Source organism: Microtus pennsylvanicus, chromosome 14, assembly GCF_037038515.1.
Source record: "Microtus pennsylvanicus isolate mMicPen1 chromosome 14, mMicPen1.hap1, whole genome shotgun sequence".
NCBI classification, from domain to species: domain Eukaryota; kingdom Metazoa; phylum Chordata; class Mammalia; order Rodentia; family Cricetidae; genus Microtus; species Microtus pennsylvanicus.
Window position 1 is genome coordinate 69,345,555 of NC_134592.1, and position 22,039 is coordinate 69,367,593.

General features: G+C 37.9%; 1 protein-coding gene across 16 annotated transcripts in view; it reads right to left on the minus strand.

Moving 5' to 3' along the window:
* Positions 1 to 22,039, minus strand: part of Dgkb (diacylglycerol kinase beta) — a 593,434-nt gene that overhangs the window by 489,438 nt on the left and 81,957 nt on the right. For all 16 annotated transcript variants that reach the window (XM_075948560.1, XM_075948552.1, XM_075948548.1 and 13 more), the window contains one exon: positions 19,463 to 19,718. In XM_075948560.1, coding sequence (XP_075804675.1) covers positions 19,463 to 19,532 — 70 coding nt within the window. In that variant the 5' untranslated portion in view covers positions 19,533 to 19,718. The remainder of the gene's footprint in view (positions 1 to 19,462; positions 19,719 to 22,039) is intronic.

Below are 22,039 nucleotides of genomic sequence, written 5' to 3' on the forward strand. Positions count from 1 at the left end.
GTATGAGCTAGCCTGGAAACATACCACATATAGCAAATTCAGTGAGAAGCCATATATCCAAAATACATTTTTGCAGCATAATTGAACTGTAGTGTATAGTTCCCAATATTATGGAAGATCGTCATAGTCTAGAGGTATATAATATTACTGTCCACAAAGTAATAAAAATTAAATAAATGTCATTTTAAAACAAAATATTAGTTTTGAGGGAAAGCATTTTGATTTCATAGGCATATAATGCTCCTTTGGGAAACATGCTTTGACAGACGTGGCTAGAAGTAAAAGCCCATGACTTAACCAGAGGATGTGGAGATCAGAGAGAAAACTCCACCTGCATTTTCCCATATGCAAAGACAACATGGTTAAAGTCTAGGGAGCAGACATAAGAAGCCAATGGGGCCCTCTTAAAGATTACTCAAATATTGTATTAAAAATACTGGCTTCTTGGTCTATACTTCTCAGGAGGGCTCTGGACCTGAGTTGAAAAAAAAAAAAGGGACAGAACTCACCAGAGAATGAAGGTCATGTTTACCCTTTCGTTTCCAGGTCTGAGGAGGAAGTCAGAGCCTACTGAGAGTGCTCACAGCGGGGCAGAGGTTGTGGTGAGGAACAATAAAATTGACACAGGAAAGAAATAGTCTTGTGTGAGTCAGTTCTTCAATAACTGAGGTATCTTCTCATAAACCAAACTATCTCTATTTGTCTCAGTGACAACATTGTCTGTGCTGTTTGGGACCCAAGCAAACTAAACTCAGTGATCTTCCCATAAAAACATTCTCTACTTATAATCATCAAAGTTTTATGGTTTTTTGTTTTGTTTTTCTTCATATGTCAAGGAAGTTTATCTTAGTTGCTGTTCTGCTGATTGGAATAAAATATCATAACCCCTAAAAAGTGAAATTTTAACTTAAGGAAGAAATGGCTTAGTTTGGCTTAGAGTTCAAGGGTAGAATTCATCAAGGAAGGAATGATGTGATGTAAGGAGATTGTAGGTAGCTTGTCGCTCCGCATCCCCAATGAAGGGTCATGACAAATTTGGCAGGAGGAAGAGGTCTCTGAACATTGCACAACCACCAATTCAAAAAATTAAACATGCAATGAGATCAGGGAGTTTCTGGCAATCTCGTTTCTGAATACACAGTATGCACATTTATACTGTGTGTGCTATCGTATCTAGCAATGCCAAGGAATGTTGTCTAAAGTATGTTGGTTCTTATACTCAGCTCTTCCTTGTCTCTTCTTCTGGTTCTGATCACTGTGACCCAGCCTTGGCTTCAGCCCCAACTTGTGTTTCAGGAAGCCTTTCCCTCGTCACAAACATAACAGCTGGGGCTGGTTCCTGGCAGCTTCACTTTGACTGAGCTCTTTCAGCTTTTTGAGTACAACCCAGAAGGATTCCTGCACAATACTTTCTTGTACTATATCATTATTCCACCTTCCCAAACATCAATCAAATGGTCTTTCATGTTTGCTCGTGAACTCAGTCATGAGTATACAAGTTTAAAGTAGAGTGCCTGCAGAGAAGACAGAAGTGGGGCTTTCAGCTCAAACAACTGGAAGGTGCCATACCTCAGGTTTTTAGGGAATATCAGAGCTATACTAACTCATTCACCACAATGGTTGACAGCAGCTAATGTGCTCCAGAACAATTAGAGACCAGGAAGAGCCAAGACCAGAAGAAGAGACTAGGAAGAGCTGAGTATAAAAACTGCAGATCCTAGCCACTGAGAAGTTCAACTGAGGCTCTCTGAGTTAAGATCTGAGACCTGGTACCTGAACCTACCAGAGCCTACCTGCATCTGCATGCATGATCACTAACATTTAAAGCACTGAACACTAAGGTTTATAAATTTGAAGACTTCTATGTTTGGAAGTAAGAGTCCTCAGTGCCCAGAGCCATAGTCTACTCTTGAAAACACAGAGAAATAAACCTTCAACTTGGCACCAGTAATGCTCCAGTTAGATTTACATGTATATTTCTATAGCTTAAGTCCCACACTCTGTGGAACAAAAGGCCAATGAGCTTGAAGCACAGCTCATAAGTCCTGTCACTACTCATGATTTCCAGCCAAGCTAAAGAATGTTCTACACTTTGTGCCAAATTCATGCATACCTCTGGAAGTTTCAGAAAGCTTTTATACCAATGAAAAGAGATAGCTCACAGGATGTTATAAGCTAGCTAGTACCTGACCATCACGGAGTGTTTACTCCAAGGAAGTTTCACATCTATAGCCAAATTCTCTTGTCCATCTGCCCTGTTTCTTGCCATCTACATAGCTGGCTGGTAATACTCAACAGTGGATACCTAGCTATCTTCTGTATCCAGTTTCTGCTGCTACCAGGAGGCAAGCATATGACCCAAGACTGATAGAGGGAAACTGAGAAGAAATTAGAAGCAAGAGCTAAAAATGGCTTCTTGTTCTTAAAAATATATATATATATATATATATATATATATATATATATATATATATTCCAAAATAAATGTTTATATATGATCAATAAAAGATAGGCACTCAAATGTGAAAAAAAGAGCTTTGTAAGACAAACACCAACAAAATGAGAATCTAGCAATAAACTTCTAAAAGTCAGAAAGAAGCAGTATTATGTGCATTTATCAGGATGATCTTTTAACAAAATGCTCTGTATGAAAATTTGGGTAAGGGAACCTTCTACAAATATTGTATATTTATTATGCAATATATTTAAAAAATTGAGGTCTCTATAAAGGATGCCTGTGAAGGAACTAATTTAAGCAAGGCATCCATTGAGTCTCTCTGTGCACACTGATAAGTGGTATATACTTTATGATATTTTATCAGGTGTTGAAATCTCAGTATATTTATTAGACTTTAAGAAAGTTCTAGGAAAGAACAATTTTAATAAGCTGATGTGGGATTTCCCTCTGTATGCTGTGATTACCGTTAATGAATAAAGAAACTGCATTGGACCTATAGTAGGGCAGAACTTAGGTAGGTGGAGAAAACTAAATTAAATGCTGGGAGGAAGAAGGGTGGAGTCAGAGAGAAGCCATGGATCTGCCACCTGAGACATAGGCTGGGAACTTTAGCTGGTAAACCATAGCCATGTGGTGATATACAGAATAATAGAGATGGGTTAGTTTAGAATATGAGTATAACCAGAAACACTCATAAGCTATTGGTCAAATAGCATTGCAAATAATATGGTTTTCTGAGTGGTTGTTTTGTGACTGGGCAGCTGAGATGAACAAGCAATGCTTCCCTCAACAATAAGCCATACTTACACATTAGAACTATAGATCCTGGAACACAGATGAGATGCAGGGAGAGATGTTTCCTGTGGTCTGTGCTAAAAAACTAAAAAGCAAATATTCAAAATGTGAGAAAATACTTGAATAAGTTCCCGACCACTCTAGAAAGAGAATATAAGGCATAAAAGATCTTGTCACATGTGAAAGACGAAGAAAGGAAATTAGAGAGAAAGACACAGTAAAATATAAATTAATAATAGTGGGTTAAATTAAGATGTAAGAATTAGCCAATAAGAAGCTAGAGCTAATGGACCAAGCAGTGATTTAATTAATACATTTTCTGTGTTCATTTGGGAGTCTGGGCAGCTGGCACAAAAACAAGTGGATTCCTTACAACTATCATCTATTACTTATCATACTCCATTTCTGTGACTTTGATTAAATCCAAACAAAAATTCTAAAGGAATTCTGAGTCTACAAGAAACTAAGAAAATAACATTAATTCAAGAGGGAAGAATAATGTGTCAATAGAGGAGGTATGTTTGATTTAAAGCTGAGATTAGAGTGGGTATAACAGACAGTTGAAATGTGATCTAGCATTTATAGGAGTGGTATCACAGTCAAGTTCATTGGATTTCCATCAAAAAGATAACTTCCACCACAAGGAACATCTGAGTGAGAGTGAGGATCAAAAAGTGAGCAAATTATATACTTTCCTAGACACCCACAAGATTCCAGAGCCTTGGACTTTGCCAAGTTGCTGATCATAGTGTCCTTTGGAGATCTTGGCAGACTTTGAGTCACTTAGTAGTGACTAGGCTAATAAATAAAAACAGATTCTGGGTGAAGGTCTGGGGGTGAAGAATATTCATCCTATCTCTGGACATTATACACATTTCCTCACAATGAATGTGAATATATCTCTAGATTTCATGGGAAAAATGTTTTTTTTTTGACCTAAGAATATGAACCGAGGAACCCTGAAGTGGTTAAAAGAATAATGAGGTGACCAAAGACTTGTTGCTTAAAGAATGCTAACTTAAAACCAGACTAATATTTGCTAGCTGGTCTCTGTTCTAGAATGTTTCAGATACTGTGTCAGTTTGAAAGCAAATGGCCCTCCAAGACTCATATGATTGAATATTTGGTCCCCAGTTGGTGGATCTGTTTGGGAAGGATTAGGAGATGTGTCCTTATTGGAGGAGGCATGCCACTGGAGATGGATTTTCAGGTTTTAAAAGGGTTATTCCATTTCAAGGTTGTTTTCTCTGCCTCAGGACTATAGACTGAGATGCGAGATCTCAGCTGTTCCTGCCACCATGCATTTGCTTCACTGTCATGGGCTCTAATCCTCTCAAACCAAATGCCTACTTAAATGCTTTCTTTTATGAGTTGCCTTGGTGAAGACATTTTAAACAGCAATAGAAAGTAGCTAATACTAATACTGGCCATTATTCTCACCCTACCTTATGAAAGAGATGGATAACAACTTACCATATTTTTGTGTCAAGTTGTATGATTACAGTAACATCAGAAGTTGTCATAGTAGTATTTAAATGTCTCAGACAATAAACTCTGGTGAACACCAAAAACACACAAAAAATTGAGACTTTTTTTTTAATTCTCCAAGCACTTGAAAGAATAGAGGGAAAAGAAACAAGATAGAAAAAAAGAACTTTCATTTGATTTGAATATTAAAATCAGGGACAGTGGAGTAATATGTAATTAGTATCATCTCGAGTAGAATTATATCAGTGGTCATTTCATGAATTTGCTTTTCCATGCTGAGTGCTTTCAGAGATCTCTTAAGTGACTATTCTTACATAGTAGTTTCTGTACACTTGAACATGCTGCTAGAAAAAATAACATACAAAATTAGCATAGCACTCAGCATGGTGATTATGCTGGACCTTAGGGGAAGAACAAGTGCTAAAAGGTACACTCACAAGCTTTGACAAATGGCAGAGGTTATCACTTTTGAGAAGTGTGTCTTAGTGTTCCTATTGTTGGGATAATAACCGTGACGAACTTGGGGAGAAGATTATTTTAGTTTGCAGTCCCACATCACAGTCCATTACTGAAGGAAATCAGGAAGAACTTGAGAGAGGAATCTGGAAGCAGAAATTCGAGCAAAGACCATGGAAGAATGCTGTATACTGCTTTGATATGGATTGCTCAGCCTGCTTTCCTATGTATCTCAGGACTATGAACATAGGCGTAACTCCCCCTTTCGCTTGCTGTAGGATGGACCCATCCACGTTAGTGAGTATTCAAGAAAATGCTCCATAGATTTGCCCACAGGCAAACTTGGTGGGGGTATTTTCTCAATTGATATTCCGTCTTCCAAGATGATACTACAGATGCAAACCATTACAAAACTAGTACTCGCAGCGCAATAAGGAGAAATATAGGATATTGTAGAATACTTAACTATGAAAAGATGTGTTACTTGTGTTTATGCTGTGGAATATTACTTTAACTCTGTAAAGATGTGGCATACTTGTTTATTCTATATTTGTTTCACAATGTAAGGATGTGTGTTTCATTATGTCAAAAGGTGTTGCATTTGTTCCACCTGACCTGCCGAGTGCATCTGATGAGTCTAATAAAGAACTGAATGGCCAATAGCTAGTCAGGAGATTGACAAATGGACTGTCAGGCAGAGAGAATAAATGGGAGACATCTCGGCTCGAAAGAAGAAGAGGAATGAGAGGAATGAGACACCTGGGGCTAGAAGCCAGGCAGCCAGCCAGAAGCAGTGAGCGTGAAAGTAAGATGAACAGAAAGCAGAAAAGTACAAAGCCCCTGGTCAGGAGGTAGATAAAGAGAAACAGGTTAACTTAAGTTAGAAGAGCTAGCCAGAAAACTACCTAAGCTGGGTTGAGCATCCAAAATTAATGAGAAGTCTTCACGCCATGACTAGGGAAGTAGGTGGCAGCCCCAAAAGAGAAAGCCTGGAACAGTGAAGTACTCATGCACAGAGGCAGTGGTGATGCTGCTTCAGAAATGCTCCCCAGAGATGCTGAGAGAAGTGTCCACTCTCTTTAAGTTCCAGGAAGAGAAGACACTGGAGATCATTTGACTCCTAGAAAAACAAAGTTACTAGAAATAACTAGATAGTTTCTAGCCCAAGAAGCCCCAAGTTATCTAATGCTTTCTGTTTTATCTTTATTAAGATTTACATCTGTGAAGAAGAACAGTGAAGGGCGATTGAAAAGGTAATGTCCTTTTCCATGACTTCTGATGGAGATGCGAGAACACTTGTGTGCAGACGTGCTCTCTCTCTCTCTCTCTCTCTCTCTCTCTCTCTCTCTCTCTCTCTCTCTCTCTCTCTCCTCTCTCTCTCTCCCTCTCTCTCTCCTCTCTCTCTCCCTCCCCCTCCCTCCCCCTTCTCTCTCTCCCTCCCCCTCCCTCCCTCCCTTTCTCCCTCCCCCCTCTCTCTCTCTCTCTCTCCAAAATTAGAGAATTTGATCTTGGTAAATCATATCCCATCAATGATTAGAATGAGTTCTGTGTTAAAAACCGTGAGTTATAACTAAGGCAGAAATGTGAAGTCAATTTCTAAAGACTGACTTTCAAGAGGACTAATTTTCTTAAATACAATAACTAAATTATAATAGCCATAAAAACTATAACCCATAGACACTTAACTGATGTTTGTCAACATCTGAATGACTCTCTTCTCTGGCAAAGCAGGGATACTACCCTGAATAGCTTCTGGAAGCCATTTGCCCTCCTGCAGCAGCAGTAGCTCCAAGAGAACCACTGCCAAAGGCCCCATAGCATCCACTCTGGAAGAAATGGCAGCAGTGTTCTAAAGCTTATTCTATTGCAAGACTTCCAAAGCCTTTGGAAAAGGGGAGGACATGGCTAGATGGGGGCTACTTGTTGCCTTTTCCCACGGCCTTCTGTGCTTGATAATAAAAGATTTAAAAATAAGGTAATGTAACTGACATTTGAAAGAAAATACTCGTATGTATGTTTGTGTGTATGTGTATGTGTGTGTGTGTGTGTGTGTGTATGTGTGTGTGTGTGTGTGTGCGTAAATGAGAGAAAGAGGAGAGGTGCAGAAGAGAGTTAAGAAAGAGGAGATCTTTTCTTTAAATAAAACAGATTTAAGCTCATTTTTCATGAGTCTGATCTAAAAATACTCAACAATTTCATTGTGCTCATGTTCCTGGAATGAATATAGAAAGTGGGTGAGCTTCCTACATTGAAAGTGGAAGTCAAAAATGTGATGCACCAAGATCCATACTGCAGGGTTGGGGAGGGGAAGCAACAGATCAGAAACAAACAAACAATGCTTCACTCTGAAAGGCAGCCGGAATGGAAAATATGCATGTTTGTCATCCCTGGACACCATGGTGTTAATGGCTGCTATTAGCTTCTGTGTATTGAAAGACATCCCTGGTTTTTTTTCATGTTCTGTAGATTTTGTAAGCAGAGATACCAGCCATCTGCCTGGATTCCTGTTTATCATTTCAATGATCTTTTATATCGTATATTTTATAATTATCTTGAGGGGAGATTATGTATTTTATTGTCCATTGCAAATGATGCAAAGTTCCTTAACTCAGAGCTGTCTTCTCACAACTTAATTCTCTGCCTGTGAAAATGTGACCTGCCCTTTCTCATGTTGTCCTATGCGTTTGGGGTAAACAGCCTGTACACACATGAGGTGCATCAGCTCCCTCTGACATGACTAATGGAGTGCCCCGTCTCTGACCCATGAGTGCTGTGTCTCCTCGTACCCATGAGTCTTCAGGATGCTAACTTATTACATCATCAGCAGGGAAAACTTTCAGATCTTCAAACTTGGCAGTATTTATCCATATAAAATCTGGTTTGCAGAATGAGAAATGGGGTCTTCAGACATTTGGGGAAGGTTATAAAGCAGCTGTGGGATTAGAAGATAAAGTGTCTAAAAGAGGTAAATGAGACCGTCTTTGAGCTAAGGCCATATCTCATGAAGTCTCAACGAAGGAAACGACATTATTCAGCAAATAATAAAAATAGAAATATGTACTTGGGGGAAGCAGAGATATTGAACTCCAGGGAACGTAAAGTTGAACCAAACTCAGAACGTTCTATACTAACGACAGAAGTGGTAATTAACTCACTGTGGTAGCTTGCTGTTTACAGGGCAATTTCATACTCAGTATTTTGTTCGTGTCTTATGAAACTCCTTTGAGATAGGCTTCTTTATTTCCTTAATTACACAGCAGAGGAGATTAAAGTTTAAGAAGGTTATATCACTTGCCAAAACCTAAAACTACTGGTTGGAAAACAAACAGTGCAGATAGGTCCAAGGAAATTAAATGAACTCCAAAATGAAAGCAGTTTTTGCCAATAGGTTTACAGTATTTTGCCACAAACTATCCCCTTCATTTTAAGAATCATCCAGTTCAGTCCTGCGCCTCTGTAACCCTTATTTCTCTTAGAAGAGGAAGATTAAAATTCTCCCATGTGCCCTCTGCTTTAGTTATGGACGCCTATTTTTAATTTCATTCTGCAAAGGGGCTCATATGCAGTCTCCCCACTCCTTCTTTCCACTCATTTCACTGCACCTACTACAGCAAAATAATTAAATAAGATCCTCCACTCTCCTCAAATCCCCAATGTTTTAAAATCTGGGCACATCGTGGTAATCCTTAGACCTTATCATTTGTCTTTTTATTTTTGTTTGCTTTTGTGTATTTGGGACAGAGACATAATGCATCGCTCTGACCAGCCTAGATTTCATCTGGAGACCAAGATGGCCTTATTCCTGTGGTGAGCCTTCTGTCTCAGTCTTTCGAGTGTCTCAATTACGGGTGTGTACAGGCACATTCAAATAGACCCAGCCTGTGGAATACTTTTGTCTTTTGATTGTAGAATAACGGTCCACCCACCCATTTCCACCTTTATTTCCAGTTATTCATGGGGATCTCCTAAAACTAGTGCTGGCTAGTTTCATTTCAACTCACCATAAGCTAAAGTCATCTGACAGGAAGAAATCTCAATTAAGAAAATGCCTCCATAAGATAGAGTTGTAGGCAAGTCTGTAGGGCATTTTCTTAATTAGGAAGTAATTGGGTAGGGTCCAGCCCATTGTGGGCAATACCATCCCTGGGCTGGGAGTCTTGGGTTCTATAAGAAAACAGGCTGAGCATGTAATAAAGAACACGTCCTTAAACAACACCCTTCTATGGCCTCTGCATCAACTCCTTCTTCCATTTGAATTCTTGTTCTGATTTCCTTTGGTAAGGAACAGTGATATGGTAGTATAAGCCACACAAACTCATTTGCTCCCCAAGTTGCTTTGGTCATGGTGTTTCGTCAGGGCTATAGAAACTCTCACGAAGACACCCACCCTCTAGTTCTTTCACACACAGTGTTCCCTGCTGTTTCTGCCCCTTCCTTCTCTTCTTCCCAGTGGGCTTCGCTAGGCCATATCATATATGCTCTTGACTTGATAACCACTTACTATAGCACGACACACCACTCTATGTCCTTGAATTTGAATTATTTCTTGAGTTTCAAATCTTTATGCCAAAGTATTTAATTTATACATCAGAATGAAACCCTATAGAATCCTATAGCTAAATTGTTCGCGATCAAAATACTCTATTTTCTCTCCAAATTTGTCATTTCTTGTACTCCATTTCAGTGTTAGATGAATCACATTAACTTAGGTATTCAAATCCAAATTCCTCCTCTCTCTTCATCTCAAATTTAATTGGAGAGTACGTTTGCTCATTTTCCTTCAGAAGCTCTCCTTTCTGTTTCAATGTCTTAACCTTCACATAACTCTGTATTTCTAATGGTCGCTCTTTCTTCAAGTACATTGTAAATATATATATTTACAATGTACTTGTATATATATATATATATTCAGTATAAAATGCAATATTATTTCACCATCCCCCAAATTAGTATTCTTAGGGTCTTTCAGTGATAATATATGTCCTTTAACGAAAAGTACTCATGAGTCACATTTGTGATTATTGCTGAATTCCTCACATCTACGCTACGCTCGGGACTTAACCACACAGCTGTGCACATAGAAGTGTGCTAGACAATGATAGCATACACACCCACTAGGACTTCAGGTTCATCCCCGATGAACAACTCTTTTTCATCCTTATTTATCTGTTCTGAAAACTGTATGGACTTCGTTTCTGTAACCTCTTTGCATTATTGCCAATTAAAATTAAAATCCAGTTGCCTTTTACCTTCTACCCATATGAAACTGAGTAAAAATCTGAATCTTTAATATATAGCATTCAAATGATTGATTTATAATGTACTATAACATTTGTTACTCTGCATAGTCTGCAGGCTTTTAAAATAAAAGTATTATAGTATTCAGTATATTACCAGATACAAAAACAAGGTCTAAGAAGAAAATACACCACATTCATGGTGCTTGCAATAATCAAAGAAGGAAGAAAATTAAGTTCCTCTACTTGTGTTTGATTTCTTTCTTGTTTTACTGCCTGAGATAATGAATAAGGTAGAGACCAAAGCAATGTCGAGTGAATATAACAATGTTTAAAATACAACAGTGTTGAGGATGAAGCATATCATTAAGATTCATAAGCCCATGGCTTTAGACAACAGTAGGTTATCTAAAGGAGTCTCAGAGAGGGTCCAGCACTGATGCTGTACCAGAAGCCAGAGGCCTTGCCCTTGACCAATAGTATAATAATGAACATTTACAAGTAAAGTCGAACGAACAAAAAGATCTACTGTGAGGCACATCACGGCTTCCAGTGCCTCTAAGACAAATGAAGAGGGGCTTGGCGAGGCAGGAAAGATGGAGGAGCAATGTAGTCTTCTTGTTTGTTTGGTTTGTGTGACAGTTTGAATGAAACTGGCCCCCATAAGCTCATAGGGAATGTCACTATTAGGACATGTGGCTTTGTGGGTGTAGGTGTGGCCTTGCTGGAGGAAGTGTGTCCCTGTGGGGTAGGCTTGCAGTTTCCTATGCTTAGGATATTGTCCAGTGTCGCAGATTATTTCCTGCAGGACTTTCAGACTGTAGCCACCGCCGTGTCTGACTACATGTTGCCATGCTCCTGTCGTGATAATGAACTGATCCACTGAATGTGAGTGAGTCTCCCCAGTTTTCCTTTATAAAGAGTTGCTGTGGTCATGGTGTCACTTCACAGCAATAGAAACCCTAACTAAGTCAGGTTGTTTTGTTTTTAATTAATGTCTCTACGGTTTTTGTTTTGGGGGGACATTACTAGGGTGAGGGGCTGATACTGAGGGACTGAGAAATAAGTGGAATTGAGATGCATTATGTAAAATTCCCAAAGTATCAATACAAAAATATGTTGAAAGGAGAAAAAAAAAAGATACGCAAGCCTTAAGAATATTTTTGTTTAAATTGGTTGCAATATTATAAGTAACAGAATGAGTATTACTTCAAGAATGGAGATTATTACTTTGTTTTTTCTCTTTTATTTTCTATTTATTGATTTTGTTATGCTATACTTTTTCTCTGCTCTCCTCCCTTCCTCTCCCTTCCCCTTCAACCCTCTCCCATGGTCGCCATGCTCCCATTTACTCAGAAAATCTTGTCTTTTTCTACTTCCCATGTTGATTAAATCCATGTATGTTATTGTTGTCTAGGTTCTCTGGGACTCTGAATCACAGGCTGGTTTTCTTTGCTTAATATCTAAGAGCCACTTATAAGTTAATACATATGATATTTGTCTTTCTGGGTCTGGGTTATCTTACTCAATATGATGTTTTCTGCCTGAAAATTACAAGATGTCATTATTTTTTCTGCTGTGTAGTACTTCATTCTGTAAATGAACCACATTTTTTTATGAATGGTTGAAAAGGAAATTTGAAGCAATTGACTTATGTAACTCTCTAAGCTAAATAATAAGCTATTTTTACCCTCTTGATTCAGGTCTACAATAAGCAGTAAGTTGTATTTTACTCCTCTGGTACTAGTCATAGCAATGAATTTTACCACGTAAGTTTGTACACGGGGAACAGTGTCTTCTTCCTCAGGCTGGAAGTGCAATGGAGTTGTCTGAGTAACTTGGGCCACAGACACTTAAGTCTGCCAGTGAGACACAGTCTTAGAGATAGCAACCAATTCCTAAACTTTTTACTATTTCTTCTTCCAATTTCAATGATAGCAGCTTCATCACACAGTTGAATACAAAATTGAACCAAATTTATGTTAGGTCAGATTTTTAAAAATGTAATAGGATATATTTTATGTAGTTATCTAACATCAAAACTAAAAAGTCTGTAACAGAATTAGAACTAGGAAAACAGTTTATGCTATATTTTCTTTTGTACCTCATGTCTATTTCCTGTATTCAATATAAACAAACATATTTGTTACTAAAAGTATAAAATTTAACAATAAAGTTTCATAGCTTCTATTTTGTTTATTGATTCTAACTGTATAAAAGTTCATGAACTGTATAGACCTTTAGTCTGGTTAATTTTATTGTGTGGTATTTTTATTTATTTTCAATGCTTTATATAATAAAGTTATCAGAAATAATTTTTTTAAATTATTAATGTAATGGGAAGAGGGAACAAAAGCACTGTCTTGTCAACATACTGAAATAATATGAGCATTTTAATTAAAACAGATAGTGACTCATTTTTACTAATATTCCAGAGAAGTCATACATCAATATTAGTCTGTTGGAACACAAATTGAAATGAATTGATTTGTGACAGCCTAAAAATGTTAAATAAATTAATGCTAAAAATTCATCAGAATTACATGTCTATTGGTCCTAAAATAATAAGAAAATACATTATCACTTTCTTTTACTACTGCAAGATTTAAGCATAGAAGAATAAAGGTAGCAAATACACAAAAGACAAGCAGACAAGCAAGCAGGAAATAGAGTCTGAAGCGTTTATCAAACAGAGCCAGAGATGAGACAAAAGGCATTACGCTGCCAACATACATTCCAGAAATACAGTCTGGGTCAGGGCCAGGAGCTGGCAAGTCCATCGATGTGAATCAGAAGAAATAAGGTCAGAAATGAAAGATGCATCTAAACTAGGTGCTCAAATGCAAATTTCAGGCCAATAGTGAGAGTGAAGTCGAAACCCTGTAGGTAACCCAACACAGTGTGTTCAGAAGGTTCAAGTCATCTGAAATTAGATGACCTCAGTCACCATGTCCACGATGCCAGTCAAAATAAGGACATCGACTGAGAAGCACCTGGCATATTTCCTCACACTGGAGCCCCAGAATCTGCATGGTCCTAGGAAAGCAAAGCACACACCATGGCACTAGGACTCCAATCCAGCTTTATCTGACACCAAATTATGTGTTCTCAGACAGTATGCTGGCTGGCACTGTGCCGTTTATCCTTTCGACTTGCATAAAGAGAGTAATTACCAGTGAGTGCCTTGTCCTCTCAAAATAGAGCTGATCCAACACTGGGCACAAGACAGAAGGAAAAGCAAATCTCAGCATGGTAAATTAGAAAGAGGACTAGCAGGTGATCTAATCTGTTTAGCAATGAAATAAAAACATACACAGCAGAGAAACACGCATGCTCATGCACACGCGTACAGGCACACACACACATACACACTAGGGCATGAGTGTGTACATACACATACACGGTCAGGCTTCTTCCCTTTGTTCCTTATCTCATCTTGTATGAACAAAAAGGCACAATTAGGTTTCCCGTTAGAGGAGGGGTTTCTGAAGGAGAAGAATACATCACTTAAAATGAGAAAAGATGTCTTAAGTAGAGTGTGCCTCATGGTTTTCTTCTTGTTGATTTCCTTTCCTGTCATATTTTGGTGTACCCTCTATCCCCCTTCCCCTCATCTTCCCTCTCCCTCTATTCTTGCCTTACATCTCCTTTCTTCTCCATTATCTTTTCTTTGTGTGTGCCTTGGGGGACTGAACCAAGGGCCTCCAACATGCTAATGAGCATCGTATCACCCTAGCCCTCCGTGTGAATCATCAAGGAATAGTAAGGGATACTTGGTGACGACCAGGAATGAGTGTGAGGGAAGTATTGAACTCTACATCTTCATTAGACAGAGAAACACCGACATTCACAAATGACCGTCCCAGGGTCCTGGTATGGGAAACCCTGTGCATGTTGGTAAAAGAAGGATTCATTTTAAATTGTTCTCATCTCCCACCCTCTTGCTTGTCTCTTAACCATTCTCTAGTTCTTTCTGCAGAATTGAAGCCCTCCCTTTGGTTTCCATGAACTAGGCTTAAGAAGACCATTTTTATGTTCCCATGGGGGAAGACACTTTTGGCCCCTCTTCTACTTCCCCCTTGACCTACACGTATCTCACCATGTCAAGACCTTTTATTAAAAACAAAAACAAAACAAACAAACAAAACAAAAATCCTTTTATTTAAGAAAAAAGACTTTCCTGGTTCCACCTTAATCCCAATCAGCCTGAAGCGATGGAAGAAATGCGGTCCCAGGTCCCAGGGAAATGGAGTGAACAGGTTGTTGTGAGAAATGGATAGAGCAATTGGGAGCTAGTATTTTTTCCCCTAATCTTGCAAAACTAGACTTTCCCCAAGATATTATCAATGGTTCTCTACGACGGTTCATGTTCATGAAATAAGGAGTGAGTTGCTGAAGAGTAACATGTTTACCTGAGAAGAAAACACACATCCTGGCTTCAGGAAGTGAAGACCTGGGCCATCTTTCAGGAAGAGAAGATGATGCTCAGTGGAGGAATACCTCACCCACCCTAGCGAGCACCTGTCACACCAACTCCCTGTGTCCTGTAAAACCACTCAAATCTCTTGAGCCATTCAGAATGGAGATTTGGGAAGAGAAGATCTCTCTCATTTTCCTTGCGACTGGCCTTGCATAAGGCTGTTTCCTCACAAGTGACAAACACGAACCTCAGATTCTGGTAACATTGGAGCCAGGCCTCTGTTGAGTGGCTGCACCCCCCTCCCCCACTGTCCTGCATGTAAAATAAAAAGAGGGAAAAAGGTGTAGATGATAACGGCCAGTAATGTATTTTAGATTGGTCTATATTTTTACAATTTTATTTATAAGACATATAGACAAGATACTACTGTTTTAATCCTGTCATTTACCATCCTGACGATCCAAACCAGCTGCTTTGCTGGAAAGATTTATTCCTCAGGGAAGATAATTTACTTTCCATTCGTGATTATTATAGCTTTAATTAGATAATACTTATAACAAGTTTTCAGTAGGGCAGTAAATATCAATTATTTATGATGATCAATGCTTTCTTTATTAAGCTTCACAATAAAAATATTCTGAGTTTAAAGACTATGTTTTTTAATTGAAAAATGATGAAAACCTTATACTTTATGTTACATTCTGTGATGATTAATTTTGTTAACTTGATTATGTTGAAAGTCATGTAGACTTGGATTCAGGATAGAACAAAGGAGGGAAATGAGAGTGCTTGCTCTCTCTTGGCAGTCACTTGGGCTGATCTATCTGTATATCTATCAATCTGTCTGTATATCTGTCCATCTATCTATTATCTATCTATCTATCTATCTATCTATCTATCTATCTATCTATCTATCATCTATCTATCTATCCATCTATCTATCGATTATCTATCATCTATCTGTCTATCTGTTATCTATCTATCTATCATCTATCTATCTATTTATTTATCTATCTATCTATCTAACTATCTATCTATCTTTTATCTCTCATACAAACACACACATATGTTTCTTCTATCAATCTTCTATTGTCTATCTATATCTTTCTCCTTCTCTCATTCTCCCACCACCTTCCTGGCTGTCATGGTGTTACTATAAAATTGAACCAAAATAAACATTGTATTCATGTTTAAATATCTGTGAAAGCAACAAATGTCTTGCACCATTACCAAGGTTCTACCTTTAGACAGTAGACAAGCACCTGCAGGGTGGATTCTTATTTTAGTAGACCCTCAAACTGTCCTTTCATTTGCTATCAGCTAAAACTTTATGGTGCAAGTTGACTAGACCCAGAAGCATTCCTGTCCATCACTTGAATCTGCATGGCCTTAAACTGAGCATGCTCAGGAAGGATCAGCCTGTACATTTAAGTTCTTTGAATAAAACCCCCATGTTCCGTTTGTTTGAGGAAGGCATTGCATAGGAAATGGCTCACATATTCTTGGCTACGTTGGGTAATGAATCTTTCCCACTATTTTATATCTTGACTATGTTTATTTTGCCTTTGTAGGTTCACTAATATAGGAAAGAATTGCATTCAATTGCAATAGTCCTAAGAAGATGGAGTTAATGCTATCAACTATTAGTTTAGGGGCAGGGTATATACTTTAGCTAATAGAGTGCTTTCTTCCCATACAGAAATTTTTGGATTCCATTTTGAAATGGTCGTAGTAACACAGCTTTGTAATCCCAGCATTCAGGAGATAGGGGACAGAGGATCAGAAGTTCAGTTTTATTCTTGGCTATATCTGGAATCTGTGGGCAGCCTGGGATACATGAGACCTTTTCTCAAAAACAAAATGTAAAGGTTTGCTTGTAAAGCTCAAGGTTTTTCCCACAGAATCAATATGAATGCCTCTCACCATTGGAATAAATTATATCCTGAATCTGAATATTAGGCATCTCAGTCTTCAACTCACCATAATTTTGCATGGGTCTGCATTGTCAGCTACTATAAACAGTATGAAATTTATGAATGTTTGGAAATGTTCTTCCCATAAGACAGTACCTATTAAAAATAGATCACATACAGTAGAACACACTTGCAAACAAAACAAACAAAAGCCTAATTCAAAAGGACGACTTGAAGATACTGAACCATTTGAAAACATCATGTCTCACGTACTCAGAAAATGTTCCCACTTGTGACAAAATGTGGAGTCTCTTAACCCTTGCTGTGCCCTGGAACCACAGCAGGCAGCACATACCAAGCAATAATGAGAGCAGCTCAATCCTCTACCCAGCAGGAGAGAGAGCGGTCTGTCTTGTAACAACAGTTCCAAAGGCTTTATATAAAGCGTGGAGACAGAAATTAGACTACCCTCCCACATCTCAATGAAAATGCTTCCCATGGAGTGACTCAGCCTGCAAACCTAAACAGGAGCCTTGTCACAGCATGCTACAGGCAGCCACAGCAGGATCGACATTACCTGCCATCAGCATGTGTGGGGACGGCATAGAAGGAAGGCAGCCAATCGCACTGGAAGCATCTACCTTGTGAAGGGGCTCTAGACTCATAGCAGCAAAAGAGGACACTGACTCTTCATGCTCCCAAATGTGGTGTTTTTCTACTTGATTACCAGCATTAAATTCAAAGGGCCACGACCGCATATTTACTCTATGTTAATATAGAAACTGTAAACAGTATCAGCAGTTAACAATTTACTAGGCATTTTGCTTACTTCTCTAATATAGCATATCCAATTTGATATTTGCGATTATGAATAATTCTCTTATTTTCACCATTTTATTGTTAATAGGTACAACGTTAGTATACAGAGATGTCAGGAAAGTTATCCAATATCAGGCACAGGATTAGGATTTCAACACACACATTCGTGTGTACTGGCTGTCTTCCAAGGAATGCTACCCCAGTTTCTCCCTATCCATCCTTTGTTCATTTTGAAAACAGCCAAGAGGTTTATAGAACCATCATAGTTATAGGCTCTATTGTAGCAATGTGCAGAGATTCCCCAATCAAGTAAGAAATGAGATGATCTTTACAATATTCTTTGGGTTTAATTTTGATTTGGTTTTATTATGGGAACGATTTCGGGGAATCATTCAGTCTTCTCAAGTATCCTATAGCTTATACTTTACTCCCTCAAAGCACACAGAATACGTATTTAACATTTAACATGCATAGTCTTAGCGTGTTATGAATCTAACTATGATCAACAACTTATGTAAAAATAATGCATTTTAAACAACAATATGCTGTTGAAAGATTAAGAAAATTAACTAGCAAGAAAGTTAGGACAATATGCTACTTCTCTGATAGACTGTGGAGGAGTGTTCATTCCTAACATTAAATTGAAGACTCTGATCTCTAAATGGCTAATAAGATGATAGTGTGTACTGAATCAGAGAGAAGGGTATGGCATGTAATCGTCACATGATGGGCATGCTTGTAGTCACTGTAAACCGTGACAATTTATTATGCAAGAATGCTTTCTAATCTTGATACACATTGCTTCTTAATTACCTGAGAAACTTCTGAAAGAATAAATACCATTTCTCTTGTTATCTTGATGATCTGAGAAAGAACAGTCAATTTGATGATCATACACTCTCAGCTAGTTTTTTGCAGATTTTACAATTAACCATCAATTTGTCATCTCATAAAATTCTTATACATAAACTTTTACTGTGCATACATAATGAAGCATCTTAAACTACCTTACTGTGCTTGAGCTATTTTGGTCTATAATTTGAGGAAGAACTAATTAAGCATATTAGTTTAAATTCTTCATGTCTTCTCTTTAAAGCTTACTGTTGAGATTAGGTACTACTGTGGAATATAATGCTGTTTTAGGATGTCCCTCCCTATGTTGTGAATATGCTTTATTACCATTGGTTAATAAAGAAGCTTCTTTGGTCTATGGCAGGGAAGAATATAGGGAGGTGGGAAATCCAAGCAGTGACGGGGAGAAAGAATGTGGAGTCAGAGAGACACCAGCCACCGCCAAAGGAGTAAGATACCAACCAGAGCATTACCAGTAAAACATGGAGCACTTGGAGATCATAGATTAATAGAAATCGGTTAATTTATATGTAGTGCTAGCTACCCAGTAAGAAGCCGGAGCCATCGACTAGTTTGTAATTAATATTAAGCCTCAGAATGGTTATTTGGGAATTAGCAGACAGGAGAGAAAGCTTCAGTTACACAATGTATCCAAGATCTCTTCTCTGAATCATTTGGATATGTTCACATGAAAAGAAAGAGAGAAAAACAATACCAAAATACTAAAATAACTCTTTCCTTTTGGATCTTTCCTGTTATTTCTTTTACTAGTAGTGTTTCCCAGGCTCAGTTTTGTGTCTGATGTCCCAGTTTCTTTCAAAGTTGATACATGATTTAATTTATATCTTAGTTTTTTTAAATTTTCATGTTTTTAAAAGGCAGTTTTAAGTTGACCTACTTGTGAATATAAAAGATATGCCTGCATCTGTCCACAAGACATCAGGAGGTATGATCTGTTCTTGTAATGATTCAAACCTTGTTAACACAAATGTCAAATTAGATCATCTTCAAAATGAATACTTACACTCAGCATATTTCTGAAGCTGGGAAAATTCCGAGGGACTGAGATGGGCCCATTTTTCCTGGTTTGTCATGATGTAGGAGAAGAACACCTCACACACCAGAGGAAGGATTCCTTATCCAGGTGTTGGGCAGAGCTCTGTGCTTCAAAGAGTCTACACGGTGTGTTTCATGATGAAATAGTTCAGGCTTTCAGAACATCCAATCCGCCCACGTGAAACTCCAGGGGGTGTTTGTAGTTTTAATACTGTCTTATAATACTGTAAAAAGAAAAACACAAAAGTAAAAAGGTTAGCAATATTGAACAAAGGAAATGATAGCGAGAAAATTGTCTGTACTAACTAATACATTGTTTTATTTTATTTTGCATATGTTCAGTCTTGCCTCTTTGTTCTTTAATGGTATTCCATGTTCTTTCTCTAATAACAAATCACACAAATAAATGAAACTAAGAGTACAAAATGTGAAGAACATTTTGCTTAATCAAAGTATGCTGACAAAAGTAGATTTGTGTCCGATTTTATAAACTCCACATTCCAAGGATAGGCAAGAACACCATTTTTTTATGATTTGAACTCATCATTTTTAAAATATCAAAGTAGTATAAAACCCCAAATCCAGACCCAACTTATTAAAGGAATTGGATTTCATATACAATTTGTTAATGTACTAGATTTCTAGTTGTGTTCTTGAATGATACTTAGCACTAAAACACACACACATATATCATTATTCAAGTCAATTAGGGGTCTTATATAATTGCTATATTACAATTAAATTTTAGAAAACTTTTAGTCTTATAATCTTTAAAATTTTCAATAACTGTGCCAAATCAAAGTAATACCAAATGTGTGAAAGACTTCCTTAATGAGAGTAGATGACTCCACTGTGAATCACGTTTTAAAATAAATCCCCAAGTTGTCAGAGGCTTAGATTCACTGGCAAATTCATAAAGACAAAAAGTGAACTCCATCTGGCTTCAGTGTTTTATCAGAGACTGTGATCAATGGCTCAGAACTCAACCAGGCTAGCATTGGAAGTTTCATAAAAACGGAAGCTTGGGAAGAATGACTTTGTCTCTAAAATTTGCATATTGAAAGATTTATGAAAACAGGAACAACCTGTTAAAGCCACAATACCTCCAACATGACTGTGAAGAAAACAAAGAAACCTAAAGCAAACAAAGAGTCAATGTTCAATTTTTGGTATCTTTATTTTGAAAAACAGTAGCTTGTTCATTGGAGAGAAAAACAGAGTGATTCGGATGTGTTAACCAACGGCCAAGGTATTTGAAATCCGTCAGGACACATGCAATGGATACACCTTGTCTCCATCTGTTTCCATTTGCTGGTTTCATCATCCACACTGATTTCACTCTGACTCTTTGCTGCTCTCCAGCTCCAAGAATTTGGGTGATGTGGTGCACTCTGTCCTCCTCACCCAGAGGAGACAGATGATTCAGTCCTATTTGCCTCGTCACATGCTCTTCCCAGGGTTTTAAATGTTGGGTGCAGTGGGTGAAGGACAGGATAAAAATGGCTATAACCAAATCATTACTGAAGTAGTTGGACCCATGTTCCTATCAAAGCCTGATTCACCAGCTTTCTTGTCTCTTCCACATGCTAGTGATGTCCCTTCATTAAAGAATTAAATATACTAAGACTATCACACATATGTACAATTAATATGCATTAATGCTTTTTTTTTTAAAAAAAAACACAGATAAAATGAGCAAACAAGTTTCTGATCTCTGAAATATCTAAATCTCTTGTGATGATGGTAGTTCATTAATTGATTCTAAAAAGGTTTGTTGAATCTCTGTTACCCAACATGGTAGTCAATGGAGACACAGCCAAGAGTCAAACATGAAGAAGATGGGAATAATGCTGACACTGAAATTAATTCAGCTTTCAAGGAGACTGCACAAGTCACATAGTGTGTGGCACAGCATGCAGTCTTCCCATTTCAGGCCTCTGAGACAGGCTTTGATAGTGCCTCTGACTTTCGTCAAGTGAGACTGTTGGCAGAGAATGATTGGCATCACAGGACTGAAACACCATCTCCACCTGTAGCCCCTCCACTCTCTGTCTTCCTGAACATCCTTAGTAACAGAACTCCACAGAAGGTGTATGCATTGAAATGACTGTTACCAGATATCTGGAATTAAGGATCGGAATGAAATTTAAGAAGATTTAATTGAGGCATGCAGGAATGTTCAGTTGGACTGAAATGTGTGGAAGTGTCCTGTCGAGCCTTTCTATCTGCTCTTCCTGTCAGGTGACATGTTTGGTGTATGCTGGAGAGTTTCTTGTTCTATGGAGGCAAATGTTTAGAGTGGAAGCTGTGTGCTCAATAAATTAATCTGGGATATAAAAATAGCAAACAGCAGAACAAAATCTAACCATTGTTCTATGAATAATGTTTTATTAGAACAGAGACATGTTCAATAGAGAAACTAGCAAGAGGCCAATTTTTTTAATTTGAAGAATTATAATGTTTATTATACAAAATATTGCAACAAACAATTAAGGACTAAACCAGAATCCCTGAAAACACCGCTAACCTTATATTAAAAAAAAAA